This window comes from Palaemon carinicauda, chromosome 30, assembly GCF_036898095.1.
Source record: "Palaemon carinicauda isolate YSFRI2023 chromosome 30, ASM3689809v2, whole genome shotgun sequence".
In the NCBI taxonomy this organism is placed as follows: Eukaryota; Metazoa; Arthropoda; class Malacostraca; order Decapoda; family Palaemonidae; genus Palaemon; species Palaemon carinicauda.
In genome coordinates this window covers 24,065,701-24,093,066 of record NC_090754.1, presented here as the reverse complement: position 1 = coordinate 24,093,066, position 27,366 = coordinate 24,065,701, and the positions used below count along the sequence as shown (strand labels likewise).

At 47.6% G+C, this 27,366-nt stretch overlaps 1 protein-coding gene across 1 annotated transcript in view; it reads left to right on the top strand.

The window, feature by feature from the left end:
• The first annotated feature begins 291 nt into the window (after positions 1 to 291).
• Positions 292 to 27,366, top strand: part of LOC137623430 (ATP-dependent RNA helicase TDRD9-like) — a 266,190-nt gene continuing 239,115 nt past the window's right edge. Inside the window, exons 1-3 of the mRNA XM_068354264.1 lie at positions 292 to 420; positions 961 to 1,125; positions 17,379 to 17,541. Coding sequence (XP_068210365.1) covers positions 292 to 420; positions 961 to 1,125; positions 17,379 to 17,541 — 457 coding nt within the window. The remainder of the gene's footprint in view (positions 421 to 960; positions 1,126 to 17,378; positions 17,542 to 27,366) is intronic.

Sequence of the window (27,366 nt, the reverse complement as noted above, 5' to 3'; positions counted from 1 at the left end):
GTTTTATTACTATGACCAAGTTGTGGAATGATCTTCCTAATCAAGTAGTTGAATTGGTCGAACTTCAAAATTTCAAAGTTGCAAACATGCTGTGAATGTTTTTATGTTGAACAGGATGACATAAGTCTCTCTCTATATTATATACATGAAAGATCTGTTTTAAGGTTTCTACTGCTCTTAAAATATTTTATTTTAATTGTTTATTACTTCTCTTGTAGTTTATATATTTCTTTATTCAAACTTAAATTCTCCGTAAAAACATCTGATACAAATACTTCTACCTAATTGGACATGTATATCACTTACCTTGGCTGCATTATTTTAGGAAAATTAAAAGTAGTAGTCAGTTTAGCCTCAGAAAAAAAGGAGCAAGATATATTGAGTTTCACATCAACTGCTGTCAAAGAAACATCAAAGATGGTTGGCTTCTATAATGGACTGTGATTAGCAATAATCTGGTTTAAACAGAGGATGCACCCAAATCACTATTCTGATGCCAGTAAGGCAGATTCAAGAGTAGCACTCTGTTGCTTAATTTTACCAGAAATTTTTTCCCTTATTGTAGTCTTGTATACTGTATTTTCAATTGAGTTGTCAGCTCACAAAGCTGCCAATTTCAATTGCATATTATTTTTTGTCAAATCAGATCTTTTTATTTTCCAGAAGATGTCTCCTTTTTTCCAAATATGTATATTTATAATTATATTATTATTGAACTGGGAATAGCCTTCAATATGATAGTGTAACAAGCTCAAAAAGCTGAAACCTAACTAACTGGTATTTGATAACTATATTTTTTGTGTGAAGATATTTTATTTGGTTTTCATCACATTGTTGGTGCTATTAAATGTAAATGTCTTTGACCAGAGTAGCTTTTGCAACATGCCATAAACGTTTTGCTCCAGAAGTAGAAAATGAAATGTCCTTGCCATTGTTTTTATTCATTGCCATTGTTTTCAGGCACTTCCTCCATATGCAACTCCAGAACTATGCCGTACTCCTCTTAGCCATGTAGTGTTGAAGACTAAAATACTTGATATGGGAGAGCCAAGAGCACTATTAGCATTGGCCATTGATCCTCCAAATTTAGCTGACATTAATCGGACAATTTTAAACCTAAAACAGGTAGGGAATTTACCATTATAGTACAAGTTTTTGCTTTATTTTCCATTATTTTTCTTTTAATTTTTTATTCTCACGCTGAGCCTAAATCTTCCTTAATTTTATTAATCTTTGCCTTTTATATTAGACAATCTTCTGTATCAGTCACCATTTCCCCTATTAATCTGTTATAACAAGGGTAAAGTTTATTACCAATCAAAATACTGGAATTTGTCAATGTGGGCTCTTTGTAAATAATTCAATGGATTTAAGAATTCGTTTAACTGAGGTAAAAGCTTATTAAATATCTATGGAACTTATTGGAGAACAAGATAGTTTGATTTCTATTTGAACTCACAGATTTCTTACTGTGATGCCATTGGATTTATACTGTAATTTATAGTACTGTATTGTATTTAAATTTATCATGGATCTGAAGTGGTAAAGGGTTTAATTTCCAATATCATTACAGAAATAAGTGGTATTTTAACAGCTCTGGGGTAAATGGATAAAAGCAGCATCATCATCTGTAAAAAAAAAAAAGGTTTTTAAATATTAAACTTAGCCGGTGAATATATAAATAGCTGACGTCTCCGACGGTCGACAGATTCCAAAAACTCGCGAGCGATCGCCATGAAGGCTGCCGGGTGTGCCCACCAGCGCCGACTATCGGCCAGATACCGCATATACTTCTCAACCAAACCAGTTCTTCTCTGTCGGTGTTACAGACAACACTGGTTCCGCTCGCGCTTGACCTCGAGTTTCTACCGATTGGTGAAGTACTTGGTTTTGGTTTATTGCTTTCGCCATGTTGGATTATTCAATACAGTACTATCTTCAAAAGAAATGCTTTTGAAAGGAGAGGAAAAGTTTTTGCCCTTGCTTTTTTAATCTCACTCTGGTTTTTCCATAGAGAAAAGATGGCCGACCCTTCCCTCAGTGTACGGAAGTGTGTTAAAGGCTTTTAGTAATTATTTTATCACTTTATAAATTATTGTTGATATTTATAGATTTACCTCTATATATTTTATATCTCACCCGCCTTTATTAGGCCTCTTCAATTAGCTTTCCATTTATACTAAACACCGAGATAAATTTTATGTTTTTGTTTATAAGCGGCCTTTGCCTATTCTTTGTAGGCGGTCCTGACTTGGAAAACGAAGTTAAACAACGTTGAGCCCATTCAACTTTTATTTTTGTTTAGATTTAGATGAATATTTTTAGAAAATATTTTAAGAAATTTATTCTTTGAATAGTCTTCGTGCTTTTTTTCAAAGATGAATTAACGTTTGGTTTATTTATGCTACGCAGTTTGCGCTCTATCGTTACGATAGAGAAAGAGAGAATCACGGTTTCACTTTGCAGAAAGAGTAAATCGATTTTGACGTTTTGTTCATTCTTCTTACAAACTGAAGTTTTTTAGATACTAATTTAAAGGAACATGTTAATTTTCAATTTCTTAGTCCTTTAGTTTTTTCCTTTAGACAAATAACCTGTTATTGACGAAGAGTGAGTGAGCCATTCTCTTGTGAGTGACAAGAGAGAGAGAGAGAGAGAGAAAGAGAGAACGATCCGATCTTTATTCTCGTCCCAAGTCTCTGTACAAGGAGTTTGGGAGCGAGTAACGTTGTTCTCGATTCAGATTTTTACTCTCGTCCCAAGTCTTTGTACGGGGAGAGAGGATAGAAAGTTTTAGTTTTTATTCTCATCCCAAGGCACTGTACGGTGAGAGATTGAAAACGTAGTCCTTAGTGAACTAGTTTTAGTCTCCTCCCCAGTCACTGATCTTTTTAACTTTATATATTTCCGTTTTATTCGATATATATGTATATGTTTATTAATTTTTGCATGTGTGTTTCATTTTGTACTAATGTGCTTACATTATACGACATATTTCGCAATTCTAACCTTTTGATTTAAGGGAGAATTGCGTGCCTCTGGTAGAAATCAGTTTTATTCATGTCTAATGTGAAATTATTAAAAAATGCGATATCAGTGAAGAAAGTGCGAAAAACATGTTCAGTGTTGCGGAGGGTTCGTTTGTTCGTGCTTGTCGCTTGCCTAGTCCGAGACCTCTTTCAGGCTCCCCTGCACCAGGGAGAAGGAATGTCGTAGGACCTAAGGGAGTGAGAGGTGTAAACCAACGAACAGACGTTCCCTCAAAGGTATCAGACGTTGCTCGTCAAGCACGTCCTTGCCATAAGACAGGAGAGACGAAGTTTCTCCTCGTCTTCCGATGATTCGTCTCTTTAAAAACCTGGGCGTAAGGTTTCGAGACTTTTGAAACGTTTATTAGTTCCTTCAGAACAAGTTCAACGTCCTAGCTGTAGTCATCATGAGAGTCCCGTTCATAGCGATGACGTTCATGTACAGACGTTTCTGCCACAGACTCGACGTGACGTTGAGCGGTAGACACCGTAGACACGACGTGACGTCGAGTGTCAGTCACCGTAGTCACGATATAGCATCGATCAGCAGTCACCGCTGTTACTACGTGACGTTTGAACGTCAGCCGCCGGAGTCACAGGTTGATCCGAAGTTAAGTTTTTTGCAAGATATGCTGTTAAAGCTTTCTTCTTTAATAGAAGCTTACGATCCTGTTCCTGTGCGAAAGGATCCTTTGCTTTTTGTACGTCACGGTTCTGGGATACGTGATTCAGGTCTTCAACCTTCTAAACGAGCTTTGTTACGTCACGCTGACGTTATCTCTAGTGACAGCTTTGCTGTTAAACGAGATGCGGAGCATAAATCTCGATGTAACTTTGATCGCTTTGAACGTCAGCCACCGCAGTCACAGCGTGACGTTGAGCTGCAGACACCGCAGACACGACGTGACGTTGAGCGGTAGACACCGTAGACATGACGTGACGTCGAGGGTCAGTCACCGTAGTCACGATATAGCATCGAACAGCAGTCACCGCTGTTACTACGTGACGTTTGAACGTCAGTCACTTCTGTCACGACGTGTAGTAGAATAACATTCTCTGCAGTCACAACGTGACATCGACCCTTCAACTTTAACTTCTGTTCATATACAAGTTGATGTAGCCTGTCAGGCTTTTCCTTCACATCATTCTGAATATAAATCTCCTTCTCGCAAGACTTTAGATTTATCAGATGATGTTCCTTCTGAAGAAGTTGATGACCCCCTTTCAACTAATGTACCTTTGGGGAGTCATTCAGAAGAGGAGTAACCTAGGGTGGTCCAACAATCCCTTGTTTTATAATTATCAATTTCTTTAGGGAAATTTTGTCCTACTCGTTTTGTAACGGCTGCTCCGCCGTCTGAGTTTACTCTTGGCATGACTTTCTTCGACTCCTACATTTACGAAGTCAGTTCTCTCTTGTTCTTCCAAGAGAGCCATGCTCTTACTGGGAAACTGGTTGGAATCCAGGAGAAGTTTAGGAAAGTCTGCTTTTGCTTTTCCTCCTTCTTAATTAGCTTCTCGCTCAAGCGTCTGGTGTGACACAGGAGAAGTTCTCGGTTGGGGAGTACCTGCGTCTGCCCAGGAAGACTTCTTAAGCCTAGTGGACTCTCCTCGTCGTCTAGCCATGAGACGCTCCAAGATTTTATGGTCTGCTTCAGAGCTAGACCATCTCCTGTTAGGAGTTTTTTCGAGCATTTGAAGTATTTATTTGTTGGATTGGTCCCTGGGAGCCTTAAGTAAGAAGGTCTCTCCAGCTGTCAATGTATTGCTGTACAATTATGTCATGCATGAACAAGGTTATCAGGGATGGCTCCAATGAACTGGCAGCCACGTTCACTGCAGGAGTACTTAAGATGTAAGTGCGCTCAATGTGTTCATTGTCAAGACAAAGTTCACGATGAAGACTACCAAATCTGTCTTGGCAGCAGTAAGGGAAGGCAAAATGTAGCAAGCTTTGTACATTTTTTGAGGATTCAGAGCCTCCCTTTATTTTGATGACTGGCTAATCAGGGCGTCGTCATTAAATCGCTGTCTGGAGAGCCTCTAATGGACATTAGACCTAACCAAGGAGCTAGGTCTCATAGTGAACGTAGAGAAGTCGTAACTTACAGTACTCCATCCCAGACTATTCTTTATTTGGGGATGAAGATACAGTGTCTGATTTTTCGGGCCTTTTCGTCTCCCACAAGAATGGAACAAACTCTGTTAGAAGTCCGTCACTTGCAATAGAAAAACAGTTGCTCTGTAAGAGTTTGAACAAGCCTCGTGGGAACTCTTTCATCGCTGGAGTAGTTTATCTCTCTGGGGAAACTCACCTTTTGCCCTCTCCAATTTCACTTAAACCATTGGAACAAGGAGAAGGGCTTATAGAGTATCTCTTTCCCAATCTCCAACTCAGTCTAGATATGTCTGACTTGGTGGGACAGCAACATCAGACTTCGAGAAGGTCTTTCTCTTGCGATCAAGAACCCAAACCATGTGTTGTATTCAGATGCATCGGATTTGGGTGAGGGAGCTCCACTGGACAGTCTGGAATGCTCGGGTCTTTGGTCCACGGATCAGAAGGAACTCCATTTAAGGCAAGTAACATCTCTCTTTTGACGAGATTTGTGCAAGGAGAAATGAATGTCTTAGCGGACTGCCTCAGCAGAAGAGGACAAGTCATCTCCATGGAGTGGACGTTGCACAAGACTGTGTGCGAGAAGCTATGGATGACATGGGGTCAACCCACCATAGATCTTTTTGCGACTTCACTGACAAAGAGGCTCTCGACTTATTGCTCTCCAGTTCCAGATCCAGAGGCAGCCCACATAGACGCTTTCCTGCTGGACTGGTCTCACCTGGACGTTTATGCCTTTCCACCTTTCAAGCTCCTAAACAAGGTGCTGCAGAAGTTCGCCTCTCACGAAGGGACCAGGTTGACGTTGGTTGCTCCCCTCTGGCCCGCGAGAGAGTGGTTCACAGAGGTACTTCTATGGCTGGTAGACGTTCCAAGAAGTCTGCCGTTGCGGATGGATCTCTTGCGACAGGCCTCACGTAAACAGATTTCATCAAAGCCTCCCCGCGCTTCGTCTAACTTTCTTCAGACTATCGAAAGACACTCTAGAGCTCGAGGGTTTTCGAAGGAGGCAGCTAGAGCGATCGCGAGGGCTAGAAGATCTTCTACCATCAGGATCTATCAGTCGAAATGGGAGGTATTTAGAGACTGGTGCAAGTCCTCCTCTATTTCCTCTTCCAGTGCCTCTGTAGCGCAGATTGCGGATTTTCTGCTTTATCTGAGAAACGGTCGCTCCCTCTCTGCATCCACCATTAAAGGCTACAGAAGCATGTTAGCTTCTGTTTTCAGGCATAGGGGTTTGGATCTTTCTAATAACAAAGATCTCCAAGACCTGCTTAGGTCTTTCAAGACTTCCAAGGAGCGTCATATTTCGACTCCTGCTTGGAACTTGGACGTGGTCCTACAGTTCCTTATGTCAGACAAGTTTGAACCATTAAATTCAGCCACCCTGAAGGATCTTACCCTCAAGACACTTTTTTTGGTGAGCTTGGCTTCGGCTAAAAGGGTTAGTGAGATACATGCTTTTAGCAAGAACATCGGCTTCTCCGCTAATAAAGCAGTATGTTCTCTTCAACTTGGTTTTTTGGCCAAGAATGAACTTCCGTCTCGTCCTTGGCCTAAATCATTTGAAATCCCCAGTCTTTCTGAGATTGTGGGGAATGAAGTTGAAAGAGATCTGTGCCCCGTTAGAGCTCTTAAATTTTATTTATCCAGAGCTAAACCGCTACGAGGTTGTTCAGAGGCTTTATAGTGCTCCGTTAAAAAGCCCTCTTTGCCCATGTCTAAGAATGCATTGTCTTATTTTATTAGACTTGATTCGGGAGGCGCACACTCATTCAAGTGAGAAGGATCGTAATTTACTTAAAGTCAAGGCTCATGAAGTTAGAGCGATAGCAACTTCAGTAGCGTTTAAGCAAAATAGATCCATTAAAAGTATTATTGACGCGACCTTTTGGAGAAGCAAGTCGGTATTCGCTTCATATTACTTGAAAGATGTCCAGACTCTTTAGGAGGACTGCTACACACTGGGACCATTCGTAGCAGCGAGTGCGGTAGTGGGTGAAGGCTCTACCACTACATTCCCTTAATCCCAATATCCTTTTAATCTACTCTTGAAATTTTTAATCTTATTTTGGGTTGTACGGGAGACTAAGAAGTCTTTCACAATCTTTTTGATTTGGCGGGTGGTCAAAATATTGTTTCTTGAGAGCGCCCAGATTAAGGGTATTGATGAGGTCCTGTTATAGGGGTGTTCACCCTGGATATAGCAGCTCCTGGGAGTCTTTCAGCATCCTAAGAGGATCGCTGGGCTTTGTGAGGATAGCGGACTAATGAGGCAGAGTAATCATCAGAGTCAGCTTCCTTACCAGGTACCTATACTTAAGTTTGTTTTTTGAATATTTGTCAAAAACTCTTGAGCATATACGCCTTTATTGTTTTAATACTGGTCTCTACCCACCACCATGGGTGTGAATCAGCTATTTATATATTCACCGGCTAAATTTAATATTTAAAAATGATATTTTCATTATAAAATAAATTTTTGAATATACTTACCCGATGAATATATAATATTAAAGGCCCTCCCTTCCTCCCTGATAGAGACCCTACGGACTGAGAAGAACTGGTTTGGTTGAGAAGTATATGCGGTATCTGTCCGATAGTTGGCGCTGGTGGGCACACCCGGCAGCCTTCATGGCGATCGCTCGCGAGTTTTTGGAATCTGTCGACCGTCGGAGACGTCAGCTATTTATATATTCACCAGTAAGTATATTCAAAAATTTATTTTATGATGAAAATATCATTTTACCAGTAGTTTGTGCTTTTTAATTCAACCAGCTCATTCATTTGAATGATCTTATGGTGGCTTTATATTATTGGAGACAAAGGACTGTAAGTAAACTTTTGATGGGCTTTCCTCATGCTGAATTACATGGTAATATTGAGGCAAATCAATTAACAAAGAAAGCTGCAGATGGACTACTTATAAGGGGGCCAGGCGGCTAATGCCTTTTTTTTTAAGGACAGGACTTTGACATTCATACCACTTAATAAGGTGACTTAGAACATCTCCAAACTGCATAGGATTTTTGCCTCTGACCTTTAGTTTTGCGACGCTAGGGCGATTTATCCTGAAAATTAGTTTGTTCCGTAACTGAAATACAAACCACGCTATTTACATTGGGTTTACCTTTTAGCGTAGCTGAAATGACGAGCCAATAGTTTTTAACGAGGGTTAATTACCCCCGCGCTAGTTAGCGGGGGTAGGGGAAGGGATAGCTTGTTACCCCTCCCCCCCCACACACACACCGGTGATTTGCTTCACTTCACTATTGGCTCCGGTGATGAACAGACGTGTCTGTCCATCGTCCTCGTTGACAGCCTTTAATCTTTTTCTGCTTTCTCTTTCAGTTTGTGTGTGTGTGTTAGAAGTTGACCACCTTTATGATTACTATGCGTACGTGCCCTGGTATTGCCGGCCACCCTTGTGGTACTTTTATGTCGGCCGTGGACACTGATCCTCACACCCTTTGCCAGCAGTGTCGAGGCCGACGGTGTGATCAGGAAAATAAGTGCAGTGAGTGGTCTGCCTCCCAGTGGGAGAGGTTTGGCCGCCGGCATAAGAAGTCCAAGAGAGACCGTTCTCCTTCCGGGGTTGCCTTGAAGGAGGAAGGTTCTCGGGACTCTTCTTTCGCCGCCCAAACCTCCTCCGAAGCTCCCCCTCGTTCGGCTCCTAAGGAGAGTCGGCCGAGTGGGAGCGCAAGCCCTAGTTCTGTTTCCCGACTTTGGGTTGGGGGAGAGGGCGTCGCCTCCCCTAGCGGGGCGGTTCCTCCTCCTCCCCCGGGGGAGGTTATTGATGAATTTTTGTCTGACGATGATCTTTTTCAGATTTGGGCTTCCCTGGGGCTTAAGGGCTTGCCCTCCAGGGTTGCCCTGATTGACCTTGTCCAGTTGGGGGCCGCCGTTAAGCAGTCGCCGGTGATAGCAGAGGTAGATCCTCTGTCTATCGTCGACTTCGTGGTGGCAGAGGCCTCCGACGGGGCGGGGCAATCCTCTGCAGGTGCAGTTGTGGATGTTGGTACTGACGGCTCTCCTCCCCCTTCTGTACATCCTTCGAAGGGGGAAGGGAGTCCTACGGGCTCTTCTGCTGTCCAGCTTCCCTATAAGGGGAGTGCTTTGACTGAGACTCCCCTTCGGAGGACTGATGGTCCTGACGATCTTCCTCGTGGCCGCCTTCGCCGTAAGGCTCACCGTCCGCTGCGTCGCAAGGGCCTCCCGTCTCCTTATAAGGGTGCTAGGAGGCGCATTTTTGGATCTTCTCCTTCTTCCTCCGAAGGGGACTCTCCTCGCCGTAAACAGCCTGCAGCTCCTGCTTCATTAGACCTCTCTGGGGATCGGTCTCCTACGCCTTCCAGACCTTCAACTTCTGGGGCAGATGTTCAGCAACCTGACCTCGTCACCCGACGGGCAACAGTCCCTTCGGGGCAAAGGGATTTTTCCCTTACGTGTGCAGTGTTAGCGCACAGGCGCTCTCCTGCTCGTCACCACTCTCCTGTTCGCCAGCGCTCTCCTGATGATCGCCCCTCTTCTCGCCAGCGCTCTCCTGAGGATATCCTTCCCCTGCTCGCCCTTCTGCAGTGTTAGCGCACAGGCGCGCTCCTGCTCGTCAGCGCTCTTCTGACCGTCAGCGCTCTCCTGTTCGTCAGCGCTCTTCTGAGGACCATCGCCCTTCTGCTCGCCAGCGCTCCCCTGTGGTCTCTGAAAATCCTGCAGTTCCTGTTGTGCACCCTGCGCGCCATCAGTCTCCTGAGCGCCCTCGCGATCCTCAGCTTGTTCCTGCACAACATCGCTCGCGTTCTCCAGCGCGTGTTTCTAAAACACATATTTGCCCACGCGCTTCCTGTTCCTGTTCGTGAACGCACCGCGCCGACTGTTCCTTAACAGGATTCCACGTGTCGCCCTCTTGCTCGCCAGCGATCACAGACAATTCAACAATCGCCTGCTCGTCAGCGTTCTCCTACACGTCAGCGATCACCTGAACATCGGCGATCTCCAATCGCCTGCGCGCATGCGTTCTCCAACGCGCCGTCGCCCAGAGGATCTGGAAGGACATAGGTCGCCCTCTGTTAGTTCGCCCTCGCGCGGTCGTTAGCCTGCGCGACTTACGCGCTATCGCTCGCCAACGCGCCATCGCTCGCCTGCGCCCCAGCGTTCACCAGCGCACCACCGATCGCCTGCTCGCAATCACTCTCCCACGCGCTACAGGTCTCCTGACCAACGTCGCCAGCGATCTTCGGAGCGTTCTCGCTCGCCCGCGCGACAAGGCGTTCCCTCTCCGACGCGCCAACGCATTCGTTCACTGGCTCGCCCACTCGCTCGTTCGCCTGTACGCCCTCGCGCCCACTCGCCTGCACGCCCGCGCGACCGTTCGCCTTCGCGCCGAATTTCACAACCATTGACAGCAGCAGGAACGCATGTCACCAGACCGCGCTCACGATCGCCTCCACCAAAGCATAGGACCATTGTGCAGGACAGGGAAGACACTTAGAGAGGTCAGTGCGTCTTTCTTCCCCCTTTCCTTTTCAGGCAGGTCCAGTGGTGTCCACTCCGAAGGATCGCCCGATCCCTTTCCTTCCAGCGGGGATTTCGGACTCTGTGTCCGTGGAGCGACAGACTTGGTTTGGTCCTCTGATGTGGGCGTTAGTGAGGGTTATGAAACCAGCACTCGCCGATCAGGGGAACAAACCAACGGCTGCCTCACCTCCGCTGAAGAGAAAGAGAGGAGTGGACTTCGTGGTGACTTCCCCAGGGAGAAGTTGGTTCCTAAGAGGTCTGTCGGGAAGGCCCCATCCCCTTCGCAGGCGTTTTCTCCTTCTCCCGTGGACGAGGCTTTTCCGTCCTCGGGTGAGTCCAGTGAGGCGATAGTCTCCCCCTCGGCTCCAAAGGGGGAGCCTTCTCTTCATGGAGGAGAATTGTCTCGCGCGGAAGGGGCTCTCCGAACCTCTTTGTTGGGATCCTGTATCCCTCCCAGGAGGGAACCCAAGGACTCCAAGACCATCCCGAAATCGTCTTCAAGGATTCGCCAGGAACCCGCTGCTCCCCGGGGGAACGTCCACGCTCCGCCCCAGGAAGAGATTCCGGGGACGGGAGACTTAGCTGCCACCCCGCAAGGAGGAGACCAGCAGGAATCTGAACATGCCTTCTGGCAGGTCCTGAGCCTGATGAGGCAACTCAACGGATTCATGGATCCCGTGATCGCCCCCCGAGAAGGGAAGGGTTAGGTCCTGGACCAAGTGTTCGATGTTCAGAAGGCCCCTAAGACCAGTGCGGCTCTGCCCTGGTCTCGGGGATTGAAGAGTGCCAGAGCCAGGGCCAATGCCCAGCTCGCGATTCTTGCCTCCTCCAGTCGTTCCTCTGCCGGGAACAAACTCATCCCACCTCCTCGTCTCCAGCAGAGGAGGTATTTTGAGATCTTGGGTGAGTCTAGTCTCGCTCTTCCTCTCCATCACTCCGTGGAAGAGCTGGCTAAGGGAGTTCCCCTCGAGAAGCTCTCCGCCCGGCAGGTGTCGTTCTCGGCGTCGGAGATCCTGAGCCATGAGAAGGTCGCGAAGTGCGCCATGCACGCCACTTCGTGGCTGGATATATGGCTAGGAACACTGGGCATCCTATTGTGCTCCAAGGACTTGTCTAAGGAGACCAATAGGAAGGCCCTGGAGACCTTCTTACTCTCGGGCACCCGCTCCATCGAGTTCCTGGCGCACCAGGTCACCACCCTGTGGGCCCACTCGGTGTTGAAGCGGCACGATGCGGTGACCGAGAGGTTCCACCCGAAGGTCCCCGCCGTGGATGTCTGTAGGCTCAGACATGCTTCCCTCCTTGGGGAGAATCTGTTGGAGCCACAGGATATGGAGCGAACGGCTGAAAGGTGGCGGAAATTTAGCACGGACTCCCTCCTCCATAGGGCCCTTACAGCTTGGCCCTATAAGCCTCCAGCTCCGCAGCAACAGCAGCAGCAGCCTCGTAAGGCACCGAAGCAGGCACCGGCAGCTAAGAAAGTGGTGTCTAAGCCCCAGCCCTTTCCAGCCAAGGTCAAAAGGGGTAGTAAGTCCTCCAGGGGAGGCAAGACTCCTAGAGGGAGCGGCCGTGGCCGCAAATCCTAGGAGTGGCAGTCCCCCTGCGTGTCCACCTGTGGGGGGGATGCCTTCAACGTTGCGTGCACAGGTGGCAGCAACACGGTGCCGACGTTTGGACGGTTTCAGTGATCGGCCAAGGCTATCGCGTCCCGTTCATAACATCTCAACCTCCCCTGACAGCGAATCCAGTGTCGTTGAGCTCCTATGCCACGGGATCGGCAAAGGGGCTGGCCCTTCGGTCCGAAGTCGAGACCATGCTCAAGAAGGGTGCTCTCCAGGAGGTCGTCGATGGCTCCCCAGGCTTCTTCAGTCGACTCTTTCTTGTAAAGAAGGCGTCTGGGGGCTGGAGACCTGTCATCGACCTCTCGGCTCTGAACGAGTTTGTCAAGCAAACTCAGTTCAGCATGGAGACAGCAGACACGGTCAGACTTGCGGTGAGACCTCCAGACTTCATGTGCACACTGGATCTAAAGGATGCGTACTTCCAGATCCCAATCCATCCGTCTTCCAGGAAGTACTTGAGATTCTGCCTAGACGACAAGATCTACCAGTTCAAGGTGCTGTGTTTCAGTCTCTCCACAGCTCCTCAGGTGTTCACCAGTGTTCACCCTGATTTCATCTTGGGCGCACAGGAACGACATTTGTCTCCTTCGCTATGTGGACGACTGGCTGATCCTAGCAGACTCGGAGTCGACCCTTCTTCGGCACCGAGACAGGCTTCTAGGTCTTTGCCAGGATCTGGGGATCGTGGTAAACCTCGAGAAGTCCTCTCTGCAGCCGTCCCAACGACTGGTTTATCTAGGCATGCTGATAGACACCAATCTCCACAAAGCCTTTCCATCAGACGACAGGATAGCAAGGCTGAGGAGGGTGGCGGAACCCTTCCTCAGGCGAGAAGAGCTTCCTGCCCAATCGTGGTTGCGTCTCTTAGGTCACCTGTCCTCCCTGGCTCGTCTGGTTCCAAACAGCCGCCTCAGGATGAGATCCCTGCAGTGGCGGCTCAAGTCCCGGTGGAATCAAGGATCCGATTCCCCGGACGTTCAGGTCCCGATAGGATCTTTGGAATGGACGGACTTACGGTGGTGGCTGGTCGACGAGAACCTGCCGAAGGGAGTGAGTCTTCTCGTCCTCTTCCCGGAATTGACACTTTTCGGATGCGTCAAAAGAAGGATGGGGGGCGCACGTTCTGAACCAGAGGACCTCAGGCCTTTGGTCAGAATCAGAAAAGTGCCTGCACATCAACCTGCTAGAATTGAAGGCCGTCTTTCTGGCTCTTCAACAGTTCCAACGGACCCTGGCGGGTCATTCCGTGGTGGTGATGAGCGACAACACCACGGTAGTGGCTTATATCAACAAGCAGGGAGGCACTTTTTCGCAGCAGCTATCCCATCTTGCAGTAGAGATTCTGAGGTGGACCGAAGTCCACTCGATAACACTATCAGCTCGTTTCATTCCTGGCAAGAGGAATGTGCTCGCCTTCCCACCGTTCTGTCTGATGAGAAGGGTGCTCAACAGGACCAGACTATCGGTCAACTGTTCGATGACTGGTAGCTCCGCTATGGCATCACACGGAATGGTTCCCGGACCTTCTGCAGCTCCTGAGAGAACTTCCTCCACGACACGAGCTTCTCAGACAACCCCACTCCAACGTCCCTCACAAGTCCGTGGCCTCACTTCGGCTTCACGCCTGGAGACTATCCAGCGTCTCCTCATGGAGAGAGGCTTTTCGCAACAGGTTGCGGAGAGAATGTCTCGGCACCTGGGAAGGTCCTCTGAGGGAGTCTACCAGGCGAAGTGGAGAGCCTTTTGTGGTTGGTGTTGTGGGAGGGGTATCTCTCCACTCGATGCCACTATTCCAGCAATAGCGGACTTCCTCGTATATCTGCGGGAGGAAATGCGCCTTTCTGTCTCGGCAGTGAAAGGCTATCGCTCAGCCTTAAGCTTGGCCTTCAGTCTGAAAGGCGTGGACATTTCTTCCTCGCTAGAACTCTCTCTACTCGTACGTAGCTATGAGCTTACCTGCCCCCAGTCGGAAGTGAGACCTCCTCCTTGGAACGTGGTTCGGGACCTCAGGGCTCTTAAGAGACCTCCCTTCGAATCATTACGCTAGGCCTCCGATCGCCACCTGTCTTGGAAGACTGCTTTCCTGCTCGTTTTGGCTTCGGCCAAGCGGGTTAGTGAACTTCATGGTCTCTCGTACCACATCGCCCATTCAAGGGGATGGGGGGAGGTAACGTTCAGGTTCGTCCCTGAGTTTGTGGCCAAGACTCAGAATCCTGGAGTGCCGGATCCTCGGTTCGACTCTTTCAGGATCGCGAGTCTCCGCTCTGTAACAAGTGACCCAGACCAGCTGCTATTATGTCCGGTGAGGTGTCTGAGGTACTACTTGAAGAGAACGGCTGCAGTCCGTCCTCAAGTGCGAGCATTGTTTGTGAGCACAGGCAGGACGAAGAGGAGTGTCACCAGGAACACCATCTCAGCTTGGATTCGAAGGGTTATCCACCACGCCTTGAATCCAGACCCTCCTCCGTCACGTCGCCCTAGGGCACACGATGTCAGGGGTGTTGCTACGTCCCTGGAATTCAAGAGAAACTTCTCTGTGACGCAGGTGCTTCAAGCTGGGGTCTGGAAGCGTCAGACGACCTTCACAGCCCACTACCTGCAGGACGTGACCCACAGGAGCCTCGATACGTTTTCTATCGGCCCTGTGGTGGCTGCACAACAGCTGGTCTAACCTCAGGCTCCTTTATGGACAAGTAGCAGTAGGTTGAGGGCGTTGTTACCTGGTTTTAGTCTGCGAGATTGAAAGAGTATGTCTGACCCTTACTACTTTCTTCATTCTTCCCTCTCTTGGGGAAGCAGCATCCTGGTCCTCGCATAGCTGATCTCGACCTCTGCAGGTAACCCATGCTTCTTTGTGCTCCTAGTATTAAGCTTAATACTGTTGCGTCCCCCATACCCTGACGAGGTGGTATTGGGAACGTCCTATCCTAGATTCCTATCTAAAGGTCTCAAGGTCAACTTCATAGGACGAGTCACACTTTCCTCCACACACAACTTATGCAGGCCACTCGTTCCTAGCGAAGCAAGGAACTTGTGAGGTGCAGGGGCTCCTTCTCTCAAGTGCTACTCACTGAGGGATGGAGTCCCCGGGCAAAGCCGAAGTCAGTAAGGCTGGGGACTTTCCACCCTTCTTAAGGGGTAAGTCACCCAATGTAAATAGCGTGGTTTGTATTTCGGTTACGGAACAAATGACAAATTCGGAGATAATTTGTATTTTTCCTAACCATACAAACCTTAGCTATTTACACACAATTTGCCCGCCAACCCTGGCCCCCAAGTCAAGTCCTACCTCTAAGTGAAGGGAAGCAAATCACCGGTGTGTGGGGGGGGAGGGGTAGCAAGCTATCCCTTCCCCTACCCCCGCTAACTAGCGCGGGGGTAATTAACCCTCGTTAAAAACTATTGGCTCGTCATTTCAGCCACGCTAAAAGGTAAACACAATGTAAATAGCTAAGGTTTGTATGGTTAGGAAAAATACAAATTATCTCCGAATTTGTCATGTTTTTCAAATTCCACCTCCTCCTTTGATAATTAATATTAAGCCCTGGGATTACTACCTTATATACACCTGACATATACCCCCAATCAAATGAAGATATTTTTTTCTAAAAGTCATATTTTCGATCGATATGAATTTTTTCATTATGGTAAAAAGATAAACCCTAAAAGTCAGGGGAAAAAAGATGAAAAGAAAAATTAGAAAAAAGGGCAACATTTGATTGTGTTATAATGTCTTTTTAAGTTATATAACAAATTTCAGTGCTATATATTTAAAACTAAGGGAGGAGATAGAATTTGAAGGTCAATAAGTATAGTTTTGAGATACGGGCATTCAAAGTTTTTCTTTGTATTTTTACAAAAACAATATTAATAAATCATGAATTTTATGTTCCTTTTTGGATTTTAATAAACCAAAGTAAAGTTATTTATTATAACTTAATCATAAATGAAGATCCCTTTGTTAGATATCTTGCTTCTTTAAGCAAGACGGTCACTCCATCATCTCTCTCTTTCACTAACTCTGCTAATTTTGCCGATATTACCCACTTCTGTACTCTTATTAGAGCGAATTTTCTTCTTCCTTATGTTAGCAAGTTGTTGATATTGTCTTTTCCTCTTTAGCATGATGAAATTCTTGCCAAAACCAAGAAAAACAGTCATAAAAACAAGTGAATGTCAGAGGTCAAACTCAAGCGTGTACTCTCTATAAGGTTTGTGGTAGGACCGAAGGCTAAAGGGTTTGATATCCGTGTAATACAGCATCTTGTGACTCGTGGAATCTATACAGAGTCCATTGCTTATAATTTGTTTTACATTGAAATGTAATAATTATCAAAATTTACAATAACAAGAAATACTGCATGTTTTTGGTTTATCGAGTTTCTGTTACTAATTACTCTGTAAAAATGTAAGTAAGAGAAATTTTGACAAAATAATTTGTACACTCATTTTCCATTGCCATACGAAGCTCAGTGAATTTTTTCAGGATTTTGTGTTTTTAATCCTATACTCCCATATATTGGCATTCTGCCCGGGCCCTTTAAGGAGCTATCCACTTATGTGTAAGGATTGATTTCAAACCACAATTTGAGAATGTTGAGACTGTCAATCAAAGCAAAAGGAAAGAGGTCACAGATGTTATGTCTATTTGAAAGCATATAAATAGGCACTTACCTAACTCATAAATTTTTATGGCAGGCTATTACCAGCTATTTTCAAGATTGGTGACATTGACTGTGAGGGATATGCTGTGATTGAATGGGCCAGTTTTCAGTAAAGATGTAGTATATGGTGCCACTGACATATTTAGATACATTTGAGACGTTGGTCTTCTATAAAAGATTTGGTTAATCTTATCATAGAATTTTAGAGTAATATTTTATAATGAATGTTATCAAGCTAATTATCTTTGATGTCACCCCACCAAAGAACTTTTTAACAAATCAGTCCCTATTTCCTATTTCAGGTATGTTTTTATGATAGTTTCTATAATCAACCAAAATATATTCTGAAAATTTGTACTGTTATATTTGTATGTAGTTTATTTGTTATTTCTAAAAAATCATCAGGCAATTTTATATTTTTTTTTCCTAGATGGGAGCTTTAGCTATAAAATCTAAAGGGAGAGAATGTTGTTTGGATGGCGACTTGACATATCTTGGAAGAGTGATTGCTGCATTACCAGTGGACCCTCATCTTGCTAAGCTAATTGTAATGGGACACATGTTTGGCTGTGAGAGGGAAGCCATCATTATCGGTAAGTATTCATGTATGTTAATTATTTATTTAATGAATTATGAATAAGCAAGTACAGTATATTTTCAATTTTCAAGATTCAATCCAATCCTTACATATATTGAAATTTTCTTATAGTTAGGTTTCACTTCAGTATGCAAATGAATCTCTCTCTCTCTCTCTCTCTCTCTCTCTCTCTCTCTCTCTCTCTCTCTCTCTCTCTCTCTCTCTCACTCTCTCTCTCTCTCTCTCTCTCTCTCTCTCTCTCTCTCTCTCTTTTATCAGCGGATGTAGTAAACAGTAACACGGTAAATGAGTTTAAGAATAAGTTAGACAAGATGATAAGAACTAAAGAAGCTAAATTGCTCTACCAAAGAGCAATTGGAATCTCCTCAGATGGACTAAAAAGTCTTTGAGACATCCAAAATCCTTGTAACTCCTTGTAACACTCTCTCTCTCTCTCTCTCTCTCTCTCTCTCTCTCTCTCTCTCTCTCTCTCTCTCTCTCTCTCTCTCTCTCTCTCTCAGATCAAGTATAAGTTGGACAAGATCATAAGAACTCTCTAAATGCTTAAACTAAATCACTCTACCAAAGAGCAATTAGAGTCTGTGCAGATGGACTAAAAGATTTTTGAGACATCCAAAATCCTTGTAGCAGTAACACGGTAAATGAAGTTAATGTTAGGGTGTCTGGGATTGAAAAGGGAAGAGCAAGAGAGGGTGTGGCTTTATTGCTGAGTGAAAGGATGACAGGTAAAGTAGTGGAATGGAAGGAGATATTATTATTATAGTTATTATTACTAGCCAAGGGTTCCAGGGAAAAATAGCCCAGTGAGGAAAGGAAATAAGGAAATAAATAAATGATGAGAACAAATTAATAATAAATAATTCTAAAAACAGTAACAACGTCAAAATAGATGTCATATATAAACTATTAACAACGTCAAAAACAGATATGTCATATATAAACTATGAAAAGACTCGTGTCAGCCTGGTCAACATAAAAACTGCTTTTAAATTTAGCACATTGATGTGAAGCCTTTTTTCTCTCGGGACCACTGACCTGATGTCAGTTGGCCCTTGAGATGAGCCACCCAACCTTTCTTCAACATATCTGTAGGGGACCACTCTAATGTAGTCCTGAAACAGGTTCTCCTCGTCTGGCCACCAAAGCAGATCGAGTTTGGTGTCTTTTGAATACCAAAGTTTGGGGCGGGTTTGCTGATTGTGACAGTGTCTTTTTAGGCAGCATTGTACTGATTTTAGATGGCCATACCATGAGAAACCAGTTTCTCTACAGATGTCAATTGGCCTAGAAGTTGCTGCCATTGTATGGCTAGTAGCTGTGACTGTATAAGTAAAGACTTAGTCTACTCCTTTACATTTGGTTGGTGAGCTGGGGACTTTTCGCAGCGAGCCCATCGACACTCTTAATGCTAGAACCTGTATTTGAAGATTTTGATTCTGCCTCATTTTCGTTTTGGGTTAGCCACTTGCGGGGTGGTGTGTGTGTGTGTGTGCAAAGTAGCACAATCATCGATAAACTGAGTCCAAGTCAACACATTTTGGGGGCTCAGATGTATTGCTCGCAAGCACATACATTAGTCGAGGGAGCGCGCTGCTCTAGATTTGCAAGAGCAAGTGCGCTGATCGTAGTTGGAGGGGCTACGGCAACTCTTTGGGAAGAACTACTTTTTATCAATACAGAGTCCCTCTCATCTTGGTTAATGTGGGTAAAGGTTAGGTTGGGTTGGGGATGTTGGGCTTTTGTTAGTGTGTATGGACCAGGTTGTGAGAAAATTGAAGGACTGGGTAGAAGGAATTATGTAGTTGGGATGGGTGACTTAAATGCTAGAGTGGGCGCTGGAGAGGTAGAAGGTGTCATTGGGAAGTATGGCGTACCAGGTAAAAATGAGAGTGGTGAGAGACTGGTAGATATGTGTGTTGAGCAAGAGATGGTGATTAGTTCTAGCTTTTTCAAAAAGAAAGTTAAAAACAAGTATACATGGGTAAGAGTGGCAAATGGACGAGTGATAGAAAGGGCTTTAATGGATTATGTGTTCATAACTGAAAGAATGTTTGGAAGATTGAAAGACGTGCACATGTTTATGGGTATGGCTAACGGTATGTCTGATCATTTTTTGGTGGAAGGAAAATTCGTTGCAGTAAAAGAGGGGGGGGGGTAAAAGGGAACTAGGAGGGTTGAAGAGTTAATAAAACTGGTGGTAAAAAGTGAATATCAAGAAAGGTTGAAAATGGTATATGTCAGAGTGAAAGTAAGAGAAATGGGTAATTTAGAGGAGGAGTGGAAGTTAGTAAAAAAAATTTTGTTGGGATTGCAAGTGATGTGTGTGGCGAGAATTTTGTTGGAGGCAGCATGAGGAAGGGCAGTGAATGGTGGAATGAAGGAGTGAAGGTAAAAGTGGAAGAGAAAAAGAAGGCATTTGAAGAAAGGCTGCAGAATAATAGTGTAGAGAAGTATGAAAGATATTTAGAGAGAAATGTGGAAGTAAAGCGCAAGGTAACCGAGGCAAAGAGGGCGGCTGACCTGAGGTGGGGGTCAGGGATTGGGTCGTTCATATGAAGAGAATAAGAAGTTTTGGAAAGAAGGGAAGAGAGTAAGGAAGGCTGGCTCAAGAATTGAAGAAACAGTGAAAGATGGAAGTGGAATGTTGTTAAAAGGAGAGGAGGCAAGGTAAAGGTGTGCGAAATATTTTGAATGTTTACTGAATGTTGAGGATGATAGGGAGGCCGATATAATTGCTGTTGCAGGTGTTGAGGTGCCAGTAATGGGAGATGAGAATGAGAGAGAGATTACAAGAGAGGAAGTGAGAGCACTAAATGAAACGAGAGTAGGAAAAACACCTGTTATGGATGGTGTGAGAGCTGATATGTTGAAGAAAGGGGGTGTGACTGTACTTGAATGGTTGGTGAGATTGTTTAATGTGTTTGTTCCGTAACCGAAATACAAACCACGCTATTTACAATGGGTTTACCTTTTAGCGCAGCTGAAATGGCGAGCCATTAGAATTTAACGAGGGTGTATTACCCCCGCGCTAGTTAGCGGGGGGGTAGGGGAGTGGTAGCTAGCTACCCCTCCCCCCCCTCACACACAGATGAATGCTCACTTTCACTTTTGGCTCGCACTGTGACAGACGTCTCTGTCTTGGTCCTCTCTTGGCAGCCATTGTTTGTTTTGTCTTTACTTAATCGCTTACTTTTCATTTACTCAATATATATGTAAACATGTTTTCAAGTTTGTATATATATTTGAGTATAGAAATCAGTAAGTTTCCTTTTCAGAGTTGTGTGTGTAGTGTACGATATCTACGTGGAGTCCTCGGCAGTTAGGCCACCACGGCGTAATTTTGACTTATGTCTTTCTCTCTCTCTTGAGGTCGTTCACCCTTTTACTACGTGTTACTACGCCCTTGTAGCTTCCTTTCCGTGTGGGGGGTTGCTACGCCGTACGTTTGTCTCAATTAGTTTATGAATCTAATTGTAGTTGTTTTTTTTTTTTTCAGCTTGTAGAACGATTCCTTTCGGGGTTTTCGTTCTTTCTTTAGTGTTCATTCATTTTTAAATTACATAATTACATAGTTACATAATTATAATTGTTATAATTCTGTTTTGGTTACAGCTCTCCTTCCGTGAGTGTAAGTGGTTGTGAGGGCACGTGCCTGTTGTGTAATTCTTGTTTCCTTTCCCTCGGGATTCCTCTTCGGAGCCTTCCCGGGGGAATGAATGTGTACTAATGTTTTTTGTTATATTATTTTACAGTTACCGATCTAGTTCGTTTCTGTAATATGGCAACGGTGTGAGCGGTCTTGTTGAGGCCTGGGGATTCGGCTGTTGCTGCCTCCCCCCTTGTATTTTCGTCAGGGGCGTGTCTCCTTCTACTGGAAGTACTCCCCTGACGACGGACAGCTCTCCAGTTCATTTTAGAACTCTCAGGAGGCTTGCCTCCTTGGGTGGGTAACTTTCCTTCTGAGGGAAGTTTTTCCTGTCCAGGCTTGAGTTTTTCCCCTTTTGGGGGGTTTTCTCTTGCCTTTTTTTCGTGCGACTATGCTCTTGGTGCTGAGCGATCACACCTGCAGTTTCGCTCAAGGGGCTGGGCAACTGCAGGAGCTCCTCTTCGGAGGATTGCTCCTTTTAGGTCACTGGCTGACCAGTCTCTTCTACGAAGTGTTTCTCTTTCGTTCGCGAGAGAGACCACTCATAGAGACTCCTCTTCTTGGGATTCTTCTGTTGCTGTTGGCCTCCCTCGCCGTAAGGCCCACCGTCCGCCTCGTCGTAAGGGCCTCTCATCTCCCTATAAGGGTGCTAAGAGGCGCCTTTTTGAATCTCCGTTTGCAGCCTACAACTCCTTTTTCTTGATCTTCCGCCTTGGTGCAGATGGACAGCAGTCTGATCTCGTCCTCCGACGGGCAACGGTCTTCCCGACGGACAACGGTCTTCCGACGGACATCAGTCTCCCGGCGGACAGACAACGGTCTTCCGACGGACATCAGTCTCCCGGCGTACATGACAACGGTCTTCCGACGGACATCAGTCTCCCGACGGACAACGATCCCTTCGGGGCAAAGGGTTGCCTCCCACGGGGGTTCTTCCCTTGCGTGTCAGGGTTCCCCTGCGCGCCCTTCTGCTGTGTTTTCTCCTGCTTCTGCTCAGTGTTAGCGCACAGGCGCTCTCCTGCTCGTCAGCGCTCTCATGATGATCATCCCTGCTGTTCCTGTTGGTTCCTGTTACGCGCCCTGTGCGCCCACGTTCGCCCTCGCGATCTAGAACTTCGGTTCAGGTCGGGGTCAAGGACTCTTCTTCTATGCGCAGGCTTCCACGCGTTGCCTTCTGCTCGTCAGTGATCATCAGCTTGCCAGCGATCATCAGCTCGCCAGCGATCATCAGCTCGCCAGCGATCACCTGTCTCTCGGCGATCTCCGGATCGCCCGCGTGTGTTACAGCCGGCACGCCAACGTTCTCCAACACTTCTGAAGGAACATGGTTCGCCAGCTACTAGCTCACCTGCGCATGCTGCTCGCCATCGCGCGACCGCCCACCTGCGGATGCTGCTCGCCATCGCGCGACCGCCCACCTGCGGATGCTGCTCGCCATCGCGCGACCGCCCACCTGCGGATGCTGCTCGCCATCGTGCGACCGCCCACCTGCGGATGCTGCTCGCCATCGCGCGACCGCCCACCTGCGCATGCTGATCGCCATTGCGCGACCGCCCTCCTGCGCATGCTGCTCGCCATCGCGCGACCCGCCCACCTGCGCATGCTGCTCGCCATCGCGCGACCGCCCACCTGCGCATGCTGCTCGCCATCGCGCGACCGCCCACCTGCGCATGCTGCTCGCCATCGCGCGACCGCCCACCTGCGCATGCTGCTCGCCATCACGCGACCGCCCACCTGCGCATGCTGCTCGCCATCGCGCGACCGCCCACCTGCACATGCTGCTCGCCATCGCGTCGGCATGCCACAACGCGCCACTGCCAACCTGCGCGTTAGCGCTCACCAACTCACCACCGATCGCCTGTTGATCCATATCGCCGACGGTGCTCCGTCGCGCGAACCGACGGTGTTCCGTCGCTCGAACCTACAGTGTTTCTTCGCACAAACGTCGGCTTATTTCTTGCAGTATCCATTGCTCGTCTATGGGTTATCGCTCGCCGACCACCAGCTCTCGCCCTTCCTACCACGCTCGCCCTCCTTCTGCGCTCCTTCGCTCACCTTCGTTTGCGTTCCTGCGTTACTGCGCATGGGCGCTTCCACGTTCGCGCATGCGCAAATCTTTGAATTACCATCGCGCGAGCTCCAGGGCGATTGCGACCACGATTCCCATTGGGGTTTTCGCAGCATGGCCAGCCTGGCGAGTTCTTCTGGAGCGTATTTCCAGAACACGGCCTCACCCCTTAAACGCAGAGCATGGCACTTGCAAGAATAGGAGAAACTTCAGGGAGATCTGAGCAACACTCCTCTTTCCAGAACCTGGGTTAGCCCTTCCCCGTCATTCCCTGGAAGGATTTTTGGCGGGGGGGCTTTCCGTTCGAGATTTCTCCATCGGACAAGGGGTGACTGCTTACCCCTTCCTCTGGGGGCTTACCAGGTCCTTTCCCTCCTCGGTTACGGCCCGAGGTTTTGTTCAAGGAAGCTACAAGAAGATCATGGGTACTTTCCTCCTCTCGAGCTCAGGCACCTTGGCCTTTCGTCGTTAAGTATCTAACTTGCGGACAAGCTCGATGTTGTACCATCTGGACGCGCTGACTGAGGGCTTCCTTCGGGTGTCTCATCTGTGGAGGTCGACGACCTCAGACACCCTTCCATCCTTGAGAAGAGTTTGTTTGTGCCCAAGGACAGAGACTTAGACAGCGGCTCTTCGGAGGAAATCGACTTCCGTTTTCACTCCTCCAAGGCGCTTTCTTCCAGACTCTGCAGGGCTCCAGCGCCCTTTTCTTTCAACCACGTCGGCCTAAGTTATCGGCTACGACAACTGGGACAAGGTGTCCAATTGCAGTTTCCTCCTGTCAGGAACAGATGGCACGCGAGGCTCCCCCGGGGGGGCATAGTCCTAAAAGGAGCGGCAGAGTTCACGAACTCTAGGATTGCAGGTTTTTCGCTGGGAGGATGCTTAAGGTTACTCATCCGAATGACAGCTTCCCGATGCCCATTCCCGCACAATCTCTGTGATCAGCCAAGGATATCGCGCCTGCCGTCTCTGTCAGCGAATTCAGTGTCTCTGAACCTCTATGCCATAGCGTCAGCAAGAGTTGCCCGGTTTGGCAGAATGATCCATACCTTAGGCGAAGGTCTTCCATAGGATCATCGACGGCTTCACCCCCGGCCTCTTCAGTCGATCCTTTCTTGTAAGGAAGGGTCTGAGAGGGGAGTTCCGTAGTCGACCTCTCAGCCCTGATCAAGTTTGTCGAACAAACTTCGGCCAGCGTAGAACAGCAGAATCGATCAGACTGGTAACGAGGCGACAGGACTCCTTAAACCCTGGATTGGAAGGACGGGTACTTTCAGTTTCCATTCCATCCATCTTCCAGGGAGCTCGTCGAATTCAGCCTAGACTGCAAGTATTCCTGCTTATGATGCAGTGTGGCTATCCCGCCGTGGCATACCAGGTTTTTTTTCCCAGAGAACTCTCCCTGCCTTCCTCATGGTCGCTCAGGTGCAGGCTTCCGCCTCCTCTGCTGTTTGGAGGGCTGGTCAACTCCGGTAGGCTCAGGTTCGACCTTCATCAGCGCCGGGACAAGCTTCCGGATGCTTACCATGAGTGTGGGTTCATGGTATTTTGCTTGGAGCCTTCTCTTCTTCTGCCTCAACATCTGGAGTATCTGGCCATGATATTGAGTCAACGTCCTTACCACGTTGGAAACCCTGCTTCTCGTCCGTCCAGCGAGGTTAAGCAACGTCGGTTCTGGTCGGTACTTGGATGGGTGACCACCTGGGGACGCCAGATTCTGTTACCACATCCTCCGAGCCTTCCTTTCAGTTGACTGTGGCAAGACTGAGGAGAGTCGCAGTACCTGTTCTCAGTCAAGCAGAGCTTTCAGCCCTACCTTGGAACGTTTCTTAGTTCTCCTTTCCTTATTGACCCGTCTATAGTCCGAACGGTCGCCTCAGGATAAGTTCCATGTGGGGCGGTCCAAGTTCCAGTGGCTTCAGGCAACGTTTAACCGGACTTCCTGGCCCCTTTGGGACCAGCGGAACTATTAGACCTGCAATGGGTGTTGACCTATGGAGCCTCTTGATGGTAGTGGATATTCTCGTCCTTTCCCCACATTCTTGATGCTGTTCTCGGACTCGTCAAAGGAAAGGGGGGGGGGCATGTTCCGGTCCAGGCCTATGGTCAAGACCTGAAGGATACCTCTCCATCATTCAGGCAGGCTTAGGGGCCTTAGTCTGGCCCCTCTACAGATCCTACAGCTCCTGCCGAGTCGCCCCGTGCGCGTCGACTTCATGATTCTGGCGTATTCTAACCAGCAGGGGATGCATTTTCACACCTTCACATCTTGCAGTAGAGATACCGGGATGATTGAGATTATCTCAATACCACCATCGGCTCTCTCATTCCAGGCAGGGGACTGTTCTCTCCGACTATCCGAGCAGAGCCTCGTAGAGAGAGTGTACCTGGGGTTCTTTGACCTTGGGTAGCCAGCAAGTCCTGGTCTGGGGGACCTGATCGCGACAGCTTGGAACCTCAAGCTTCCGCTGTTCTTCCCCCCCAGTCTCAGACCCCGAGACTCTGGCAAGATGCATTCCAGTGATGGTGGGACAACTTCGACGCCTGTGTCTTCCCTCCTTTTTGTCTGTGGACAATGGGTCTCAACAAGACCAGGTTGTCTGTCAACCTTTCAATGGGAGAGCTCCACTGGGACTATGCGCAGAACGGTTTCTGGACCCTCTGCTTCCCCTGACGGAACTCCCGGGAGAGCTTCTCCCACGGCGCAGACTACTCAAACAACCACACTGCGACATCTCTCCCGAACCGGGGCGTCGCTTCGGCTTCATGCCTGGAGACACTACGCCTCCTCCTCAAGAAGAGACAACCCGCTACAGTTGCGGTACGGAGGTCGCGTCATCTGCGATAGTCATCCGCAGGGGTCTTCCAGGCAAAGTGAAGAGTCTAAGGTGGTTGGTGCCGTGGGAGATATACCTCTTCCCTTGAGGCCTCTTCTCCAGCAATAACGGTCTTATTGCCTTTCGGCGGGAGGAAACTCCTTTCCGCTCTCGGCAATGAAGCCTGTCGCTCAGCCTTTCCCTGACCTTCAGGCTTAAAGGAATAACTTTTTCTTGCCCGCTGGATCTTTCCTCACTCATGCGAAGCTACGATCGTCCCTGCCCTAGTTGGAGGAAGACCTCCAACTTGGAGCATGGCTCGGACTTTTAGTCCTTTAAGAGATCTTCTCAAGACCCTTTACGACAGGCCTCGGATTGTATTCCGCCTTGGGTCTCCTGCTCACTCTGGCCACGGCCAGTGTGTAAGCAATCTTCTTGGTCTCGTACGACTCCCCCTTTCTAAGGAAGAGGGGAAGGCAACATTCAGGTTTGCTCCTGAGTTGTTGGCTAGACTCAGAATGTGGGGGTCCCTGCCCTTCGGTCCAATTCCTTCAAGATTTTGAGTCTCCATTCTGTATCTGATGTCCCAAGACCTTCTCTTTCTTGCCAGTAAAGGAATCGAGAGGTTAGCTTTGGGAACAGCTGCAGTTTGTCCTCAGTTGCAGCCGATTTGGGAGCACAAGTAGGACACAGGGGAGAGTCACCAGTATACCTCTTCAGCGCGGACTCAAGGACATTCATCTCGACCTGTCTCCAGACCCTCCCCCGTCACGTCGCCCTACAGCACGATGTTGGATACATCGCAACGTCCCTCGCCTTCGAGTAATACTACTCTGTGACGCAGGTGCTACAAGCTGGAGTCTGGAAGCGTCTAATGACCTTCGCAGCCCGCTTCCTGCAGGGCGTGACCCACAGGAGTCTCGATACGTTTTCTATCGCTCTGTGGTGGCTACACAACAGCTGGTCTAACCTCAGGCTCCTTTTTGGACAGGTAGCAGAAGGTTGAGGTCATTGTTATCAGGTTTAAGTCTGCATGAACGAAAGAAGTATGTCTGGCCCTTATTTCTTTCTTCATCATCCCCTCTACGGGGAGGCAGCATCCTGGTCTCTGCATAGCTGACCTCGAACCTCTGCAGGTAAACCATGCTTCCTTGTGTTCCGAGTATTGAGTCAATACTGTCGCGTCCCTCATACCCTGACGAGGTGGTATTGGGAACGTCCTAACCCAGAGTTCCTTTTGGAACTCCAGGTCAACTGCCTAGGACGGGTCACACTTCTTCCTTCACA